The 20,759-nt window shown below is 49.8% G+C and overlaps 1 protein-coding gene across 1 annotated transcript in view; it reads left to right on the top strand.

Annotated features, from left to right (window-relative positions):
* Positions 1 to 20,489, top strand: part of PPFIA3 (PTPRF interacting protein alpha 3) — a gene marked incomplete at both ends in the record, with an annotated part of 46,054 nt that extends 25,565 nt beyond the window's left edge. Inside the window, 14 exons of the mRNA XM_083882127.1 lie at positions 1,068 to 1,125; positions 3,034 to 3,200; positions 5,411 to 5,544; positions 6,358 to 6,451; positions 8,155 to 8,236; positions 8,810 to 9,010; positions 11,522 to 11,584; positions 11,834 to 11,860; positions 14,009 to 14,184; positions 15,387 to 15,484; positions 17,698 to 17,873; positions 18,795 to 18,863; positions 19,281 to 19,443; positions 20,428 to 20,489. Of these exons, the coding sequence (XP_083738253.1) occupies positions 1,068 to 1,125; positions 3,034 to 3,200; positions 5,411 to 5,544; positions 6,358 to 6,451; positions 8,155 to 8,236; positions 8,810 to 9,010; positions 11,522 to 11,584; positions 11,834 to 11,860; positions 14,009 to 14,184; positions 15,387 to 15,484; positions 17,698 to 17,873; positions 18,795 to 18,863; positions 19,281 to 19,443; positions 20,428 to 20,489 (1,570 nt within the window). The remainder of the gene's footprint in view (positions 1 to 1,067; positions 1,126 to 3,033; positions 3,201 to 5,410; positions 5,545 to 6,357; positions 6,452 to 8,154; positions 8,237 to 8,809; positions 9,011 to 11,521; positions 11,585 to 11,833; positions 11,861 to 14,008; positions 14,185 to 15,386; positions 15,485 to 17,697; positions 17,874 to 18,794; positions 18,864 to 19,280; positions 19,444 to 20,427) is intronic.
* Positions 20,490 to 20,759: the final 270 nt, after the last annotated feature.

The following is a 20,759-nucleotide window of genomic DNA, read 5'->3' as shown; positions in this document are numbered from 1 at the left end:
GAACCAATTTTTGGGATTTTTTTGGGGGTTTTTGGTGCCCAAATTTTTGGGGAACCCCAGAACGACCCAGAAGGAGAAAAATGGACAAAAAAATTGGGTTTTTTTGGGTATTTTGGGCTAAAAATGTGCGATTTTGACCAAATTTTTTGGGATTTTTTTGTGTTTTTTGGTGGGGTTTTTTTGTGGATTTGGGACCCCAAAATTTTAATTTTTTTTATCCCATTTATTCCAGGCTGATCCAGGAGGAGAAGGAGAGAGAATTTGGGGATATTTTGGGCTAAAAATTTGAGATTTTCATGGAATTTCTTGGTGGGTTTTTTTGGGGATTTTTTGGTGTTTTTTGGGTCTAAAATTTTTCGGGACCCCCTGGAGAAAAAAAAATGACAAAATTTGGGATTTTTGGGGGGAAATTTTGGGGTAAATTCAGGATATTTTGGGCTAAAAATGTGAGATTTTCATGGAATTTTTGAGGATTTTGATGGAATTTTTTAGGAATTTTGAGGTTTTTGGTCCCGATTTTTTTTGTGACCCCAAAGTTTTAATTTTTTTGTCCCATTTTTTCCAGGCTGATCCAGGAGGAGAAAGAGAGAGAATTTGGGGATATTATGGGTTAAAAATGTGGGATTTTCATGGAAATTTTGGGGATTTTGACAGAATTTTTTGGGTTTTTTTGGGGTTTTTGGTGCCCAAAATTTTTGAGGACTCCCCAAATTTTTTTTGGGGCTGAACCAGGACAAAAAAATTACAAAATTTGGGTTTTTTTGGGGGGATAATTTGGGATAAATTCAGCATATTTTGGGTTAGAAATGTGGAATTTCAACTGAATTTTTTGGGGATTTTGGAGTTTTTGATGCCCAAAATTTTTGGGGATTCCCCAAAAAATTTAATTTTATTTTTTTGCCTCCCCCAGATTGATCCAGGAGGAAAAAAAAGGAAATTTTTTTGGGGAAAATTTCACATATTTTGGGTTAAAAATGTCGGATTTTGACCAATTTTTTTTTATTATTTTTTGGTTTTTTGGGGGATTTTTGGACCCCAAAATTTAATTTTTTTGTCCCATTTTTCAGGCTGATCCAGGAGGAGAAGGAGAGCACGGAGCTGCGCGCGGAGGAGCTGCAGAGCCGCGTGGGGGGAGGGGCGGAGGGGGGAGGGGCCGCGCGGGGCCGGGGGGGGGGAGGGGCAGCCACGGGAACCGCCCCTCCCCCACCCGCCCCTCCCCCACCCCCCCACAGCCCCCACAGGGAGGTGAGAGAGAAAGGCAAAAAATTTGGGAGGGGGGAAAAAAAAAAAATCAAAATTTTTGGGAGAAAAAACCTGAAATTTTGGGAAAAAAAAAAAAATTTCAAGATTTTTGGGAGAAAAATAAAAAAAAAATTTGGGAGGAAAAAAAACCGAATTTTTGGGGAAAAAAAAAGCCAGAATTTGGGGGAAAAAAAAAAAAATCAGAATTTTTTGAGGAAAATCAAAATTTTTTGGGGGAAAAAATTGAAATTTTTGGGGGGAAAAAGTCAAAAATTTGGGGGAAAAAATCAAAATTTTTGCAGAAAAAACCATCAAAATTGGGGAAAAATAATCGAAGTTTGGGGAAAAAAGGTCAAAATTTTGGGGAAAAAAGTCAAAATTTTGGGGGAAAAATCAAAATTTTTGGGGGGAAAAAAATCAAAATTTTGGGGGGAAAAAAATCAAAATTTTGGGGGGAAAAAATTGAAATTTTGGGGGAAAAATCGAAATATTGGGGGAAAAAGGTCAAAATTTGGGGAAAAATCAAAATATTGGGGAAAAAATGAAAAATATTGGGGAAAAAAAGCCCAAATTTGGGGGAAAAAATAAAAAAAATTTGGGGAAAAAAATCAAAATTTTGGGGAAAAAAAATTAAAAATTTGGGGGAAAAAAAAAACAAGTTTGGGGAAAAAACTGAAAATTTGGGGAGGGTGAGGGAAAAAAAAAAATCAAAATTTTAGGGAAAAAATGAAAATTTTGGGGAAAAAAACCTCAAAAATTTGGGGAAAGAATTCAAAGGTTGGGGAAAAAAATCAAAATTTTTGGGGAAAAAAATCCAAAATTTGGGGAAAAAAATCAGAATTTTGGGGAAAAAAATCAAAAATTTGGGGAAAAAAGGTCAAAGTTTGGGGGAAAAAAATCGGAATTTTGGGAAAAAAAGTCAAAATTTTGGGGGAAAAATCGAAATTTTGGGGTAAAAAAGTCAAAGTTTGGGGAAAAAAGTCAAAAATTGGATAAAAAAAATCAAAATTTGGGGAAAAAATCAAAATTTTGGGGGGAAAAAATCCAAAATTTGGGGAGAAAATCCAAAAATTTGGGGAAAAAAAATCAAAATTTGGGGAGGGGAAAATAAATCCAAAATTTGGGGGAAAAAAATCAAAAATTTTGGGGAAAAATCGAAGTTTTGAGGGAAAAAATTCAAAATTTTGGGGAAAAAATCAAAATTTGGGGGGAAAAAAGTCAAAGTTTTGGGGAAAAAAAGTCAAAGTTTGGGGAAAAAGTCAAAAATTTGGGAGAAAAATCAAAATATTGGGAAAAAAGTGAAAAATATTGGGGAAAAAAAGCCCAAATTTGGGGGAAAAAATTAAAAAATTTTGGGGAAAAAATCAAAATTTTGGGGAAAAAGCCCAAAATTTGGGGAGGGGAAAAAATTCAAAATTTGGGGAGGGGAAAAAATTCAAAATTTGGGGAAAAAAGGTCAAACTTTGGGGAAAAAAAAAATAAAAAAAAAAAAAAAAAAAATCACCAAAATTGGGGAAAAAAGGTCAAAATTTGGGGGAAAAAAAAAAAATCAAAATTTTAGGGGAAAAAACCTCAAAGTTTGGGGGAAAAAAATCAAAATTTTGGGGGAAAAAATCAAAATTTGGGGAAAAAAACCCCAAAATTTGGGGAAAAAAAGACAAATTTGGGGAAAACTCCAAAATTTGGGGAAAAAAAAGCCCAAAATTTCGGGAGAGAAAAAAAAAAAAAAAATTGGGAAAAAAATCCTCAAAATTTCCCCTTTAAAAAAAAAAAAAAAAATTAATTTTTATTTTTTATTTATTTATTTTATTTTATATTTTCCAGGCGCAGGTGGCGAAGGAGGAGCCCCGGGGGGGGGAGGGGGAGAAGGGGGCGGGGCTTGGGGACCCCCCGGGACCCCCCAGGACCCCCCGGACCCCCCCGGCCGGGCTGGAGGAGACCCGGGAACACAGACAGGGGTCAGTGAGTTTGGGGGGAAAAATTGCGATTTTGGGGGGTTCCAGGGGGATTTGGGGGGTCTTGGGGGGGATTTGGGGGGTTTTGGGGGGAATTTGGGGGGAATTTCGGGGGTCCTGGTGGAATTTCGGGGGATTTTGAGGGGGATTTGGGGGGATTTAAAGGGGATTTTGGGGGGATTTGGGGGGATTTTTGGGGGTCCTGGGGGGATTTTGGGAGGATTTTGGGTGGTCCTAGGGGGGATTTGGGGGGATTTTTGGGGGTCCTGGGAGGGTTTTGGGGAGGATTTGGGGGGTCCTGGGGGAGATTTTGAGGGGGATTTGGGGGGATTTTGGGGGGATTTGGGGGATTTGGGGGGGATTTTGGGGAGATTTTAGAGAATTTGGGGGCATTTTGGGGGGGGATTTTGGAAGGTTGGGGGGATTTGGGGGGGATTTGGGGGGTCCTGGGAAGATTTTAGGGGAATTTTAGTAGGATTTGGGGGGGATTGTGGGAAATTTGGGGGATTTGGGGGGGGATTTTGGGGGGTCCCAGGGGGATTTGGGGGGGATTTGGGGGGATTTTGGGGGGGATTTGGGGGTCCTGGGGGTGAAATTTGGGGGTCCTGGGGGGATTTGGGGGATTTGGGGGGGATTTGGGGGATTTGGGGGGTTTTGGGGGATGATTTGAAGGAATTTGAGGGATTTTGGGGGGGAGTTGGAGGGAGTTTGGGGGATTTGGGTAAATTTGGGGGATTTTGGGGGGTCCCAGGGGGATTTGGGGGGTTTTGGGGGGATTTGGGGGGTCCTGGGGGAGATTTTGAGGGGGATTTGGGGGGATTTTGGGGAATTTGGGGGGGATTTTAAGGGGTCTGGGGGGATTTTGGTGGGTTTTGGGGGGTCCTGGGAAGATTTGTGGGGGATTTGGGGGGATCCTGGGGGGAATTTGGGGGGATTAGGGGGTGCTGGGGGGAATTTGGGGGGTCCTGGGGAGATTTGGAGGAGTTTTGGAGATTTGAGGGGGTTTGGGGGGTTTGGGGGGTCGGGGGGGGGATTTTAGGGGAATTTGGGGGGGAATTTTTGGGAGATTGGGGGAGATTTGGGGGGGATTTGGGGGGTCCCAGGGGGGATTTGGGGGGATTTTTGGAGGGTCCTAGGAAGATTTGGGGGGGATTTAGGGGGAGTTTGGGGGGATTTGGGGGGATTTTGGGGGGATTTGGGGGGGATTTGGGGGGATTTGGGGGGGATTTGGGAGGAATTTTGGGGGGATTTGGGGGTGTTGGGGGGATTTTGGGGGATTTTGGGGGATTTTGGGGGGAATTTTGGGGGGATTTGGGGGTGAAATTTGGGGGTCCTGGGGGGATTTGGGGGGAGTTTGGGGGGATTTGGGGATAATTTTGGGGTCCAGGTGGATTTTGGGGTGGAAATTTTGGGGTTTTGGGATAATTTTGGGGTAAAATTTTGATTTTTTGGGGCAATTTTGATCTCTGGGTGTATTTTGAGTTGGAAATTTTGATTTTTGGGATAATTTTGGGGTAAAAATTTGGTTTTTTGGGGTAATTTTGGTGTAAAAATCTGAATTTTTGGGGCAATTTTGATCTCTGGGTATATTTTAGGTGAAAATTTTGATTTTTGGGATAATTTTGGGGTGAAATTTGATTTTTTGGGGTAATTTTGATCTCTGGGTATATTTTGAGTTGGAAATTTTTGATTTTTGGGATAATTTTGGGGTAAAAATTTGATTTTTTGGGGTAATTTTGGGGTAAAAATTTGATTTTTTTGGGGTAATTTTGATCTCTGGGTATATTTTGGGTTGAAATTTTGATTTTTGGGATAATTTTGGGGTAAAAATTTGATTTTTTGGGGTAATTTTGATCTCTGGGTATATTTTGGGGTGGAAAATTTTGATTTTTGGGATAATTTTGGGGTAAAAATTTGATTTTTTTGGGGTAATTTTGATCTCTGGGTATATTTTGGGTTGAAATTTTGATTTTTGGGATAATTTTGGGGTGAAAATTTTGATTTTTTGGGATAATTTTGATCTCCGAGTATATTTTGGGTTGAAATTTTTAATTTTTGGGATAATTTTGGTGTAAAATTTTGATTTTTTGGGATAATTTTGGTGTAAAAATCTGAATTTTTGGGGCAATTTTGATCTCTGGGTATATTTTAGGTGAAAATTTTGATTTTTGGGATAATTTTGGGATAATTTTGGGTTTTTTTCTCCCCCCCAGGCTGGTCCCCGAGGGTCCCGACCCCCACAAAACTCCCCCCAAAAAAAAGAGCATCAAATCGTCCATCGGGCGCCTCTTTGGGAAGAAGGAAAAGGGGAGGTTGGGACCCCCCCCCAGGGAGACCCCAGGACTCGGTGAGACCCCCACCCAAATTAATGGGACCCCCAAAAAATCCTAAAAAAAAATAAAAACAAAACAAAACAAAAACAAAAAACAAACAAACAAAAAAAAAAATTAAAAATGGGAAATAAAATTCCCCGGAAAAAAAAAAAAATCCCAAAAAAAAACGAAAAAAAAAATTAAAAAAAAAAATGGGGAAAAAAAAAATTTGGGATTTTTTGAGGAAATTTTTGGGATTTTTTTGGGGACGAATTTTGGGATTTTTTGGGGGAAATTTTTGGTTTTTGGGGGGGAAATTTTTGGGGTTTTTTTGGGATTTTTGGGGGTTTTCTGGGGGGAAAATTTGGGGTTTTTTGGAGGGAATTTTTTGGGGGATTTTTTTTCTTTCTTTCTTTTTAATTTTGAGATTTTTCTGAGGGTGAATTTTTGGACATTTTTGGGAATTTGGGGAGGGGTCTCACCTTGAGGACTCCCCCCCTCGTTTTGGGGACGATTTGGGGGGTTTGAAGTGGATTTTAAGGGTTTTCTTTTTAAAAAATTGGGGTTTTTTTTAATTTTTGCTGGGTTTTTTTGGGAAATTTGGGGTTATTTTGGGGTGGATTTTTTTGGGGGGAATTTGGGGAGGGGTCTCACTGTCCCCCCTCCCCAACCAGGACCCCCTTGACCCTCCCAGGGTCCCAATTTTGAGATGAAAAATTCCCATTTTGGGCCAAATTTGACCATTTTGGGGTGGAATTTTTTGGGAATTTTTTTGGAATTTTGGGATTTTTTGGGGTGGATTTTTTGGGGGGAATTTGGGGAGGGGTCTCACTGTCCCCCCTCCCCAGCCGGGACCCCCCAGGACGAGCTGGGACCCCCCGAGGCGCTGGGACTGACCAAACTCCCGGGGGGGGTGGACAAAGATCGGCGCAGCAAGAAAAAGTGAGAAATAAAAAAAATTGGGGATTTTTGGGGAGAATTTTGGGGGAATTTGGGGAAATTTTGGGAGTTTGGGGGAAATTTGGGGGATTTTGGGGAAATTTGGGGGGATTTTGGGGGGATTTTGGGGGAATTTTGGGGGGATTTTGGGGGATTTTGGGGGGATTTGGGGAATTTGGGGGGAATTTTGGGAGATTTGGGGAAATTTTGGTAAATTTGAGGGAATTTTGGGAGGTTTTGGGGGATTTTTGGGAGGATTTTGGGGGATTTGGAGGATTTTGGGGGGATTTTGGGGGATTTTGGAGGATTTGGGGGATTTTGGGGGAATTTTGGGGGATTTTTGGGTATTTTGAGAGGATTTGGGGGGATTTTGGGGGGAATTTGAGAGGATTTTGGGAGATTTGGGGAAATTTGGGGGGATTTTGGGGGATTTTAGGGGAATTTTGAGGGATTTTGGGGAAATTTTGGGGGATTTGGAGGCTTTTGGGGGGATTTGGGGGGATTTTGGGGAATTTTGGGGAGAATTTTGGGGAGAATTGGGTATTTTGGGAGGATTTGGGGGGATTTGGGAGGATTTTGGGGAATTTGGAGGATTTGGGGGTGATTTGGGGGATTTTGGGGGGAATTTTGGGGAATTTTGGGGGGATTTGGGGGATTTTGGGGAGATTTAGGAGGGTTTTGGGGGGATTTGGGAGAAATTTTGGGGAAATTTGGAGGAATTTAGGGGATTTTGGGAGGATTGGGGGGATTTGGGGAGATTTTGGGGGCATTTGGGGGAGATTTGCGTATTTTGGGAGGATTTTGGGGGGATTGGGAGGAATTTTAGGGGATTTTGGGGGAATTTTGGAGGAATTTTGGGGGGATTTAGGAGGATTTTGGGGGATTTTTGGGAGAATTTTGGGGGAATTTGGGGGGATTTTGGAGGATTTTGGAGGATTTTGGGGGTCCCGGGTTAATTTGGGGAGGGGTCTCTCTCAGGCACGAGCTCCTGGAGGAGCCCTGAGAGTCCTGGGGACAATTTGGGATTTTAGGATGAATTTTTGGGATTTTTTGTGAATTTTGGGTGAAATTTGTTGGATTTTTTGGGGGATTTTTTTTTGAATTTTGTGTTAATTTGGGGAGGATTTTGGGGGTCTCAGATTTAATTTGGGGAGGGGTCTCTCAGGCACGAGCTCCTGGAGGAGCCCTGAGAGTCCTGGGGAAGATTTGGGATTTTGGGCTGATTTTGGGGTTAATTTGGGATGAATTTTTTGTATTTTGGGTGATTTTTTGGGGGATTTTTGGGGGGATTTTGTGTTAATTTGGGGAGAGGTCCCGGGTTAATTTGGGGAGGGGTCTCTCAGGCACGAGCTCCTGGAGGAGCCTTGAGAGTCCTGGGGAAGAATTTGGATTTTGGGCTGATTTTGGGGTGAATTTTAGTGAATTTTGGGTGAATTTTTTGGATTTTTTTGGGGATTTTTGGGGGGATTTTGTGTTAATTTGGGGAGGGGTCTCGGGTTAATTTGGGGAGGGGTCTCCCCATCAGGCACGAGCTCCTGGAGGAGCCCTGAGACTCCTGGGGGGGATTTGGGATTTTGGGATGAATTTCTGGGATTTTTGGTGAATTTTGGGTGATTTTTTGGGGGATTTTTTTGGGATTTTTTTGGGGGGATTTTGTGTTAATTTGGGGAGGGGTCTCAGATTTAATTTGGGGAGGGGTCTCTCAGGCACGAGCTCCTGGAGGAGGCCTGCCGCCAGGGGTTGCCCTTCGCCGCCTGGGACGGGCCCACCGTCGTCTCCTGGCTCGAGGTGAGGGGGAAAAATCCGATTTTGACGACCCCAGACCCATTTTTGGAGCCCCCAGACCCATTTTCTTCCCCCCAACCCCCATTTTGAGGACCCCAGACCCATTTTTAGGCCCCCCCCCAGACCCGATTTCGAAGCCTCAGACCCATTTTCAGACCCCGAATCCACTTTCAGCCCCCCCAGACCCATTTCAGGGACCCCAGACCCATTTCTGGAGCCCCCAGACCCATTTTTGGAGACCCTAAACCCATTTTGGAGCCCCCAGACCCATTTTCTGACATCCCAAACCCGATTTCAGGTACCCCAGACCCAAATTTGGAGCCCCCAAACCCATTTTTGGCGACCCCAGACCCATTTCAGACCCCCCAAACCCACTTTCATCCCCCCCAGACCCATTTTCAGCCCCTCCCAACCCATTTTCAACCCCCCCAGACCCGAATTTGAAGCCCCCAGCCCCATTTTCTCCCTCCCCCGGCAGGTGTGGGTGGGAATGCCGGCCTGGTACGTGGCGGCGTGTCCATGTTTGGGACCCCAGCCCCATTTCTGGAGCCCCCAGACCCATTTCTCCCCCCGCAGGTGTGGGTGGGGATGCCGGCCTGGTACGTGGCGGCCTGTCGGGCCAATGTCCGCAGCGGGGGGGTCCTGGCCAACCTGTCGGACCCCGAGATCCAACGGGAACTGGGGATCTCCCACCCCCTGCACCGCCTGAAGCTGCGCCTGGCGGTGCGGGAGATGGTGTCCCTGACCAGCCCCTCCGCCCCGCCCTCCTCGAGAACCGTGAGTGTGCAAATGGGTGTGAAAATGGGCGTGAAAATGGGGGTTTGTATGGGGGGATTATGGGGGAAATTATGGGGGAGAATTGGGGTTTGGGGTCTTGGATTTGGGGTTTGGTGTCATTGACTGGTCCCTCTGTGGTGCACTGTGAGTGTGAAATGGGCGTGAAAATGGGCGTGCAAGGGGGGGATTTATGGGGGAAATTATGGGGGATTTATGGGGGTTTGGGGAGGGGGGTTTGGGGTTTGGGATTTGGGGTTTGGTGTCCCTGACCAGCCCCTCCGCCCCGCCCTCCTCGAGAACCGTGAGTGTGAAAACGGGCGTGAAAATGGGCGTGCAAGGGGGGATTTACACTGGGAATTTATGGGGAGTTTGTGGGAGAAATTATGGGGGGAAATGGGGGATTTGGGGGTCTCAAAGTGGGGAATAGCCCCTTTGTGGAGGCCTTGTCTCACACCGTGAGTGTGCAAATGGGTGTGCAAATGGGCGTGGAAATGGGGATTTGTATGGGGGATTTATGGGGGGATTATGGGGGAAATTATGGGGGTTTTATGGGGGGATTTATGGGGGGTTTGGGGTCTGGGATTTGAGGGTTGGGGTCACTCCCAGGAGCTCCATGATGCCCCAATTCTGCACCGTGAGTGTGCAAATGGGCGTGCAAATGGGCGTGGAAATGGGAGTTTGTATGGGGGGTTTATAGGGGAATTTATGGGGGGATTTGGGGATTTGGGGAGGGGGATCTGGGCTCTGGGATTTGGGGGTTGGTGTCCCTGACCAGCCCCTCCGCCCCGCCCTCCTCGCGCACCGTGAGTGTGAAATGGGCGTGAAAATGGGCGTGCAAGGGGGGATTTATGGGGGAAATTATGGGGGTTTTATGGGGGGACTTATAGGGGGGATTTGGGGTTTGGTGTCACTGACTGGTCCCTCTGTGGTGCCCCAATTCTGCACCCTGAGTGTGCAAATGGGTGTGCAAATGGGCGTGGAAATGGTCGTGAAAAAGGGGTTTATATGGGGGGTTTATGGGGGATTTATGGGGGGTTTGGGGTCTTGGATTTGGGGTCTCAAAGTGGGGAATAGCCCCTCTGTGGAGGCCTTGTCTCACACCGTGAGTGTGCAAATGGGTGTGCAAATGGGCGTGAAAATGGGCGTGGAAATGGGGGTTTGTATGGGGGGTTTATGGGGGATTTATGGGGGTTTGGGGAGGGGGATTTGGGGTCTCAAACTGGGGGTTGGGGTCACTCCCAGGAGCTCCACGATGCCCCAATTCTGCACCGTGAGTGTGCAAATGAGTGTGCAAATGGGCGTGAAAATGGGGGGTTATATGGGGCTTTATGGGGGAAATTATGGGGGTTTTATGGGGGGATTTGGGGACTTGGGGAGGGGGATTTGGGGTCTCAAAGTGGGGTTTGGTGTCACTGACCGGCCCCTCTGTGGGGATTTAATTGAGGGGTTTAATTAGGGGAGATTTAATTGAGGAGGATTTAATTGAGGGGTTTAATTAGGGGTTTAATTGAGGGGTTTAATGAGAGGGGATTTAATTGAGGGGTTTAATGGGGAGATTAATTTGGGGTTTAATTAGTGAGTTTTAATTGAGGGGTTTAATGAGGGGGATTTAACTGAGGGGTTTTAATGAGGAGGGGTTTAATTAGGGGGTTAATTAGCAGGTTTTAATTGAGGGGTTTAATGAGAGGGAATTAATTGAGGAGGATTTAATTGAGGGGTTTTAATGAGGAGGGGTTTAATTAGCAGGTTTTAATTGATGGGGATTTAATGGATGGATTTAATTGAGGGGTTTAATGAGGAGGATTTAATTGAGGGGTTTAATTAGGGGAGAATTAATTGAGGGGCTTAATGAGGGTTTTAATGGGGGGTTTAATTAGCGGGTTTTAATTGAGGGGTTTAATGAGGGGGATTTAAATGAGGGTTTTAATGGGGGGTTAATTAGGGTTTTAATTAGCAGGTTATAATTGAGGTGTTTAAAGAGGGAGATTTAATGAGAGGGTTTAATTGAGGGGTTTAATTAGGGGGTTTTAATGAGGAGGATTTAATTGAGGGGTTTTAATGGGGGGGTTAATTAGGGGGTTAATTAGCAGGTTTTAATTGAGGGATTTAATGAGGGGGAATTAACAAGGGGGATCTTAATGAGGAAAATTTTAATTAAGGCCTTTAATGAGGGTTTTTTTGCACGAGGATCTCGCCCAGGGATTATTTTTTGGGGGGGGGGGAAGGAGGAGGATCTCCATGACGTCATTATCCATATTGATGACATCATCCACACCTCAATGACGTCACTCCCTGTCTCAATGACATCACCTCCCACATCAATGACGTCACCTCCCACATCAATGACATCATTTATAACATTAATGACGTCACTTTCTAATCCAATGACGCCATCTCTCTCACGGTGTTATTTCCCGCCTCGATGACGTCATTTCCCACCTCGGTGACGTCATTTCCCACCTCGGTGACGTCATTTCCCGCCCCGATGACGTCATTTCCCCCCCTCCTCAGTGCACGGGGAACGTGTGGATGACGCACGAGGAGATGGAGTCGCTGCCGGCCACGCCCAACGCGGTCAGTGACCCGTTTTGGGGGGATTTTGGGGGGGATTTGGGGGATTTTGGGGGGATTTTGGGGGGGTTTTGGGGGGTTTTGGGGGGATTTTGGGGGGTTTTGGGACCTTCTGGTGTCTCTGGGGGAGATTTTGGGGGGATTTGGGGAGATTTAGGGGCGATTTGGGGCAGATTTTGAGGGAATTTGGGGAAATTTGGAGGATTTTGGGGGGATTTGGGACCCCTGACCCCCCATTTTTTCCCCCCTCAGGAACCGCGGGAGATCAGCTGGGAACAGGTAAAGGGGGCGGGGCTTAACAAAGGGGGCGGGGCTTGTACAACGGGCGTGACTTGATTGGTCGTGGCTCGAGAACGGGCGGGGCTTGAGAACGAGGCGGGATTAATTGGGGCGGGGCTTGGACGGGGGCGTGGTTTTAAAAGGAGGCGGGGCTTAATACTGTGTGTTTAATCAGGGGCGGGGCTTAATTAGGGGCGGAGCTTGAGGGAGGTACTGGCTTTGATCAAGGGGCGTGGCTTGACGTTGTAATGGAAGGGGCGGGGCTTGAGCAGGGGTGGATTAATTAAGGCGGGGTTTAATTAGGGGCGGGGCTTTAAAGGGGCTGAGCTCTGTGTAATGGGCGTGGCTTGACCTGGGATGCAAACAAAGGGGCGGGGCTTATGTGGGGTGTGGCTTGAGAAGGGGCGGGGCTCAACAAGGAAGGAGGGGCTTGAGAGAGAGGGCGTGGCTATAGCAGGGTCCTGGAAGGGATATAAATCTTTGGAGGGCCATGACCAGGTCCTGGCAGGGATATAAAGATCAGGGGTACAATGGCCAGGTCCTGGCAGGGATATAAAGGTTAGGGGTACAATGGCCAGGTCCTGGCAGGGATATAAAGCTCAGGGGTACAATGACCAGGTCCTGGCAGGGATATAAAGGTCAGGGGTACAATGGCCAGGTCCTGGCAGGGATATAAAGGTTAGGAGTGCCATACCCAGGTCCTGGCAGGGATATAAAGGTCAGGGGTGCAATGACCAGGTCCTGGCAGGGATATAAAGGTTAGGGGTGCAATGACCAGGTCCTGGCAGGGATATAAAGGTCAGGGGTACAATGACCAGGTCCTGGCAGGGATATAAAGATTAGGGGTGCAATAACCAGGTCCTGGCAGGGATATAAAGATTAGGGGTGCAATAACCAGGTCCTGGAAGGGATATAAATGTCCTGGCAGGGATATAAAGATCCAGGATATAATAAGCAGGTCCTGGCAGGGCTATAAAGGTCCTGGCAGGGATATAGAGGTTGGGGTGCCATAAGCAGGTCCTGGCAGGGATATAGGGACACAAAACAGGTCCTGGAAGGGATATAAAGTTACAGATTTTTCATAGCCAGGTCCTGGCAGGGATATACAGTGACAAAACAGGTCCTGGCAGGTGTATAAAAATTCCCCAGATCCTGGCGCACGGGGACGTGAACCACGAGTGGGTGGGGAACGAGTGGCTGCACAGACAGGTCCTGGCAGGGATATAGAGCTCAGGGGTGCCATACCCAGGTCCTGGCAGAGATATAAAGATCCAGGATATAATAAGCAGATCCTGGCATGTATATAAAGGTCCTGGCAGGGATATAGAGGTTTTGGGGTGCCATAACCAGGTCCTAGAAGGGTTGTGGGGATTTGGGGGGGGGTCTCCCAGCCAGGTCCTGGCAGGGATATAAAGGTCCTGGCAGTGCTATAGAGCTCCAGGGTACAATAACCAGGTCCTGGCAGGGCTATAAAGGTCCTGGCAGGGATATAGAGTTCAGGGATGCCATAAGCAGGTCCTGGCAGGGATATAAAAGTCCTGGCAGGGATATACAGTGACAAAACAGGTCCTGGAAGGGATATAAAGTTACAGATTTTTCATAGCCAGGTCCTGGCAGGGATATAAAGGTCCTGGCAGGTGTATAAAGGTTTCCCGGTGACAGATCCTGGCGCACGGGGACATGAACCACGAGTGGGTGGGGAACGAGTGGCTGCCCGGACAGGTCCTGGCAGGGATATAAAGGTCCTGGCAGGGATATAAAGGCAGTAGCAGGGATATAAAGGTCCTGGCAGGTGTATAAAGCATTCCCTGCCCCAGATCCTGGCGCACGGGGACATGAACCACGAGTGGGTGGGGAACGAGTGGCTGCACAGACAGGTCCTGGCAGGGATATAAAGGTCCTGGCAGGGATATAAAGGCAGTAGCAGGGATATAAAGGTCCTGGCAGGTGTATAAAGCATTCCCTGCCCCAGATCCTGGCACACGGGGACATGAACCACGAGTGGGTGGGGAACGAGTGGCTGCACAGACAGGTCCTGGCAGGGATATAAAGGTCCTGGCAGGGCTATAAAGGCAGTAGCAGGTATATAAAGGTCCTGGCAGGGATATAAAGGTCCTGGCAGGTATATAAATGTTCCCCCGGTGACAGATCCTGGCGCACGGGGACATGAACCACGAGTGGGTGGGGAACGAGTGGCTGCCCAGCCTGGGGCTGCCCCAGTACCGCAGTTATTTCATGGAGTCGCTGGTGGACGCGCGGATGCTCGACCACCTCAGCAAGAAGGAGCTCCGCGGGCAGCTCAAGATGGTCGATTCCTTCCACCGGTGAGGGGTCTGGGGGGCTTGGGGAGGGGGCTCGGGATTTGGGGAGGGAGGGGCCAGAATTTGGGGAGGGGGTTGCAAAATTTGGGGAGGGGGTTCCAAAATTTGGGTGGGAGGGGGGCTCGGAATTTGGGGGTGAGAGGTGGAAATTTGGGGTACAGGTGGAAATTTGGGGTGGGGGCGTCGGAATTTGGGGTGGGGGGTTTGGAATTTGGGGAGGGGGAGTCGAAATTTGGGGTGGGGGGTGGAAATTTGGGGTGGGGGGTCCAAATATGGGGTGGGGGGTCGGAAGTTTGGGGTTGGGGGATCAGATTTTGAGGTCGAACATGGAAATTTGGGGTGGGGGCGTCGGAATTTGGGGTGGGAGGTGGAAGTTGGAGGGGAGGGCTCGGAATTTGGGGTGACCCCCAGACCCCCCAAAACCGACACCGACCCCAACCCCATCCCAGGGTCACTTTGGGACCCTCAGGGTGACTTTAGGGTGACCCCAGACCCCCTTAAATGGCCGTGAGACCCCCGAGGTGACCCCGAGGACCCCCAAGATGACCCTGAGACCCCCTGAAATGACACTGGGACCCCCTGAAATGACCCTGAGACCCCTCCCCACGCCCCCCAGGGTCACTTTGAGACCTTTGGGGTGACCCCAGCCCCCTTTAAATGACCCTGGGACCCCCAGGGTGACCCTGGGACCCTCAAATGACCTCAGGGTGACTCTGGGACCCCTTTAAATGACCCTGGGACCCCCTGAAAGGACCCTGGGACCCCCTAAAACGACCCCAACCCCATCCCAGGGTCACTTTGGGACCTTTGGGGTGACCCCAGACCCCTTTAAATGACCCTGGGACCCCCTGAAATGACCCTGAGACCCCTCCCCACGCCCCCCAAGGTCACTTTGAGACCCTCAGGGTGACCCCAGACCCCTTAAATGACCCTGAGACCCCCTGAAATGACCCTGGGACCCCCTGAAAGGACCCTGGGACCCCCCAAAACGACCCCAACCCCATCCCAGGGTCACTTTGAGACCCTCAGGGTGACCCCAACCCCCTTTAAATGACCCTGGGACCCCCAGGATGACCCTGAGACCCCCTGAAATGACCCTGGGACCCCCTGAAATGACCCTGGGACCCCCGGGGTGACTCTGAGACCCCCGAGGTGACCCCGGGACCCGCTGAAATGACGGTGAGACCCCTCCCCACGCCCCCCAGGGTCAGCCTGCACTACGGCATCATGTGCCTCAAACGCCTCAACTACGACCGAAAGGAGCTGGAGAGACGGAGAGAGGAGAGCCAGGGGGGCACCGCCGGTAATCGGGGGTCCTGGGGGGGTCCTGGGGGGGTCTGGGGGGTCCTGGGGGGGTTTGGGTGGTCCTGGGGGGGTTTTGAGGGGATTTTGAGGGGTTTCAGGGGGATCTCAGGGGGATTTGGGGGGGTCTCAAAGGGGTTTGGGGGGTCCTGGGGGGATTTGGGGAGTCTCAATGGGGTTTGGGGGGGATTTGGGGGGTCCTGGGGGGGTCCTGGGGGGGTTTGGGGGGTCCTGGAGGGGTTTGGGGGGTCCTGGGGGGGATTGAGGGGTCCTGGGGGGTCCGGGGGGGGGGGTTGGGGGGTCCTGGAGGGGTTTGGGGGGTCCTGGGGGGGATTGAGGGGTCCTGGAGGGGGTTTGAGGGGTTTTAGGGGGGTCTCAGGGAAATTTGGGGGGTTCTGAGGGGATTTGGGGGGGGTTTGGGGGGTCCTGGGGGGGTTTGGGGGGTCCTGGAGGGGTTTGGGGGGTCCTGGGGGGGTTTTGGGGGGTTCTGGGGGGGTTTGGGTGGCACCGCCGGTAACAAGGGGGAGGGTTGGGGGGTCCTGGGGGGATTTTGGGGGGTCCTGGGGGGTCCTGGAGGGGTCAAAGAGGATCTCAGGGGGAGTTTGGGGGGGGTCTCAGAAGGGTTTGGGGGGTCCCGGGGGGGATTTGGGGAGTCTCAATGGGATTTGGGGGGGATTTGGGGGGTCCTGGGGGGGTCCTGGGGGGTCCTGGAGGGGTTTGGGGGGTCCTGAAAGGGTTTGGGGGTTCCTTGAGGGATCAAAGGGGATCTCAGGGGGAGTTTGGGGGGGGGGTCTCAAAGGGGTTTGAGGGGTCTGGGGGGAATTTTGGGGAGTCCTGGAGGGGATTGGGGGGTTTGGGGAGTCCTGGGGGGTCTTGGGGGGGTCCTGGAGGGGTTTGGGTTTTTTTTTTTTTTTGAAGAAATTTGGAGGGATCCCGAGGGTTTTTAGGGGGGATTTTGGGGGGTCCTGGGGGAATTTGGGGGGTCCTGGAGGGGTTTGGTGGATCCTGGAGAGGGTTTGGGGGGGATTTGGGGGGTCCCAAAGGGGTTTGGGGGGTCTCAGGGGATTTTGGGGGATCTGGAAGGGATTTTGGGGTGTCCCTGTGTGATTTTTCAGTATTTTTGGGATATTTTGGGGGGATTTTGGGGTATTTTTGGGATGTTTTTGGGATATTTTGGGGATATTTTTGGGGATATTTTGGAGATATTTTAGGGATATTTTTGGGATATTTTTGGGGATTTTTGAGGATATTTTGGGGATATTTTTGGGGGATATTTGGGGATATTTTTGAGGATAATTTTGAGGGTATTTTTGAGATATTTTGGGGATTTTTTGGGGGATATTTTAGAGGATATTTTGGGGATATTTTTGAGGATATCTTGGGCATATTTTTGGGGGATTTTTTTGGGATATTTTTGGGGTGATTTTGAGGATATTTTTGGGGATATTTTGGGGGATACTTTGGGCATATTTTTGGGGATTTTTGGGGATTTTTTGGGGGGATTTTTGGGCTATTTTTGGGGTAATTTTGGGGGTATTTTTGGGGATATTTTGAGGATATTTTGGGGGTTTTTGGGGGATATTTTGGGGGATTTTTGGGGTATTTTTGGGGTGACTTTGAGGATATTTTAGGGATATTTTGGTGTATTTTGGGGTGATTTTTCAGTATTTTTGGGTGATATTTTGGGGATACTTTGAGGATATTTTGGGGATTTTTGGGGGTGTTTTTGGGGTATTTTTGGGGATATTTTGAGGATATTTTGGGGATTTTTGGGGGATGTTTTGGGGTATTTTTGGGGTATTTTTGGGGTGATTTTGAGGATATTTTAGGGATATTTTGGTGTATTTTGGGGTGATTTTTCAGTATTTTTGGGTGATATTTTGGGGATACTTTGAGGATATTTTGGGGATTTTTGGGGGTGTTTTTGGGGTATTTTTGGGGATATTTTGAGGATATTTTTGGGATATTTTTGGGCTATTTTGGGGTATCTTTGGGGTATTTTTGGGGGTATTTTTTTGAGATATTTTGGAGATATTTTTGGGATATCTTGAGGATATTTTGAGGATATTTTGGGGATATTTTGGGCTGATTTGGGATGTGCTTTTCGGCCCCCAGACGTGGTGGTGTGGTCCAACGAGCGGGTCAGTGCCTGGGTCAGTGTCTGGATGATTTTGGGGTATTTTTAGGTGATTTTTGGATGTTTTTGGCCCCCAGACGTGGTGGTGTGGTCCAACGAGCGGGTCAGTGCCTGGGTGAGCAGCGTGGGGCTCCGGGAGTTCGCCCCCAACCTGGGCGAGTCGGGCGTGCACGGGGCGCTGCTCGCCCTGGACGACACCTTCGACTGGGCCGACCTGGCCCTGCTGCTCCAGATCCCCACACAGAACACACAGGTGGGGCTGGGAGCCACTGGGAGCCACTGGGAGAGACTGGGAGAGACTGGGAGGGACTGGGAGGGACTGGGAGAGACTGGGAGGGACTGGGAGGGACTGGGATGGACTGGGATGGACTGGGATGGACTGGAAGGGACTGGGAGGGACTGGGATGGACTGGGAGGGACTGGGATGGACTGGGATGGACTGGGATGGACTGGGAGAGACTGGGAGGGACTGGGCCGACCTGGCCCTGCTGCTCCAGATCCCCACACAGAACACACAGGTCAGGGGAACTGGGGGGACTGGGAGGACTGGGAGCCACTGGGAGGGGATTGGGACAGACTGGGAGAGACTGGGAGCCACTGGGAGGGGACTGGGAGGGACTGGGAGGGACTGGGAGTGGATTGGGATGGACTGGGAGAGACTGGGATGGACTGGGAGGGACTGGGAGGGACTGGGAGGGACTGGGAGAGACTGGGAGGGACTGGGATTCACTGGAGGGACTGGGCCGACCTGGCCCTGCTGCTCCAGATCCCCACCCAGAACACACAGGTGGGGCTGGGAGCCACTGGGAGCCACTGGGAGGGGACTGGGAGAGACTGGGATGGACTGGGAGAGACTGGGAGAGACTGGGAGGGACTGGGAGGGACTGGGAGGGACTGGGAAGGACTTGGAGGGGAGAAATCCCCACCCAGAACACACAGGTGGGGACTGGGAGGGGATTAGGACAGACTGAGATGGACTGGGAGGGACTGGGAAGAATCCCCCAAATGTCCCCAATGTCCTCAACCCCCCCAATGTCCCCAGTGTCCCCAATGTCCCCAATGTCCCCACTGTCCCCAATGTCCCCAATGTCCCCCAATGTCCCCACTGTCCCCAATGTCCCCAAATGTCCCCCAATGTCCCCGCTGTCCCCATTGATGTCCCCGCTGTCCCCAGGCCCGGCAGCTGCTGGAGAAGGAATTCAGCGCTTTGATCTCGGCGGGCACCGAGCGGCGCCTCGATGAGGTGAGGCCTGGACCCCAAAATCCCCCCCAAAAAACACCCCAAATCCTCCCAAAATTCCCTCCAAATTTCACCCAAAATTCCCCCAAAATTTCCCTAAAATCCCATCCAAAATTCCCTCAAAATTCCTCTTATTCCCCTCCCAAAATTCCCCCAAAATTCCCCCCCAAAATCTCCCCCAAACCCCCCAAATCACCCCCAAATGCCCCCCAAAACCTCCCAACCCCCCCCGAATCCTCCCAAATTCCCCCAAATTCCACCAAAATCCCCCCAAACCCCCCAAGACCCCCCAGAATCCCCCCCAAACCCCTCCAAATCTCCCCTAAGTCCCCCCAAATCTCCCCAAATCTCCCCCAAAATCCCCCCAAACCCCCCCAAGACCCCCCCAAATCCCCCCAAATCCCCGAATTTCCCCCCCAGGACGCCCCCAGACCCTTCAGCCGCTCCCCGTCCTGGCGGAAGCTGTTCCGGGAGAAGGAGCTCCGGGGGGGGGGTCCGGACGCCGCTGAAATGTTGCCCCCAAATTTCCGGGGGGGACCCCTGGGGACACCCCCCCTGCCCCTCCGGAAGGTCCAGCCCGAAGGTGAGGGGGGAGAGGGGGGATTTGGGGGGTTTGGGGGGATTTGGGGGGTCCTGGGGGGGTTTGGGGGGATTTTGGGGCGAATTTGGGAGGGAATTTGGGGGTCCTGGGGAGGTTTGGGGGGGATTTGGGGGGGTGTTGAAGAGATTTGGGGGGATTTGGGGGGTCTAGGGGGTCTTGGGGAGGTTTGGGAGGGAATTTGGGGGTCCTGGGGGGGTGCTGGGGAGGATCTGGGGGGTGTTGAAGGGATTTGGGGGGATTCGGGGGGGATTTGGGGGGTCTAGGAGGGGTCTTGGAGGGGTTTGGGAGGGATTTGGGGGGTTTGGGGGGGATTTGGGGGGGTCTTGGAGGGGATTTGGGGACGTTTAGGGGGGATTTGGGGCGAATTTGGGCGGTCCTGGGGGGATTTGGGGCGAATTTGGGCGGTCCTGGGGGGATTTGGGGGGATTTGGGGGGGATTTGGGGGGATTTTGGGGGTCCTGGGAGGGTCTAGGGGGGATTTGGGGGGATTTGGGGAGGATTTGGGGGGGTTTGGGGAGGTTTAGGGGGGAATTAGGGGGATTTGGGGGGGATTTGGGGCGAATTTGGGGGGATTTTGGGGGGTCCTGGGGGGGTTTGGGGGGCTTTGGGGGGATTTGGGGGGATTTGGGGGGTCCTGGGGGATTTGAGGGGATTTGGGTTTTGGGGGAGGTTTTGGGGGGGAAAATTTTGATTTTTTTCGGAGTAAATTTTGAATTTTTTGGGTTTTTTTGGGGGGGGGATTTGGGGATTTTTTTGCGGGTAAATTTTGAATTTTTTTGGTGAATTTTGGGAATTTTTGGGGGGTAAATTTAGATTTTTTGGGGGGAATTTTTTGGGGGTAAATTTTGAATTTTTGGGGGGAATTTTTGGGGGATAAATTTTGAATTTTTTGGGGGAATTTTTGAGGGTAAAATTTAGATTTTTGGGGGGTAAAATTTGATTTTTTTGGGGAATTTTTCCCCCCAGGGAACTCTGTGCCCTCCCCAAGGGGCGACGGGGGGGTCTCGGTCCGGACCTACTCCTGCTGACCGTGAGTTTAATTTAATGCCTCAATTAATTAGGGAATTAATTAATTAATTGGGGAAATTAATTGGAATTTTTTAGGGGGGAAAATCCCAATTTTTGGGGAATTAATTGGGATTTTTTTGGGGGAATTAATTTGAATTTTTGGGGGGTGCGTCTTAATTTTGGGGAGAATTAATTGGGGGGAATTAATTGGGGGATTAATTGGGGGAATTTAATTGGGGGAATTAATTGGGGGATTAATTGGGGGAATTAATTGGGGGAATTTAATTGGG

The sequence above is a fragment of the Zosterops lateralis genome (genome assembly GCF_965231275.1).
Source record: "Zosterops lateralis genome assembly, chromosome: 37".
In the NCBI taxonomy this organism is placed as follows: domain Eukaryota; kingdom Metazoa; phylum Chordata; class Aves; order Passeriformes; family Zosteropidae; genus Zosterops; species Zosterops lateralis.
Note: the sequence above shows the minus strand (reverse complement) of the source record. Positions and strands in the feature narration are given on the sequence as shown.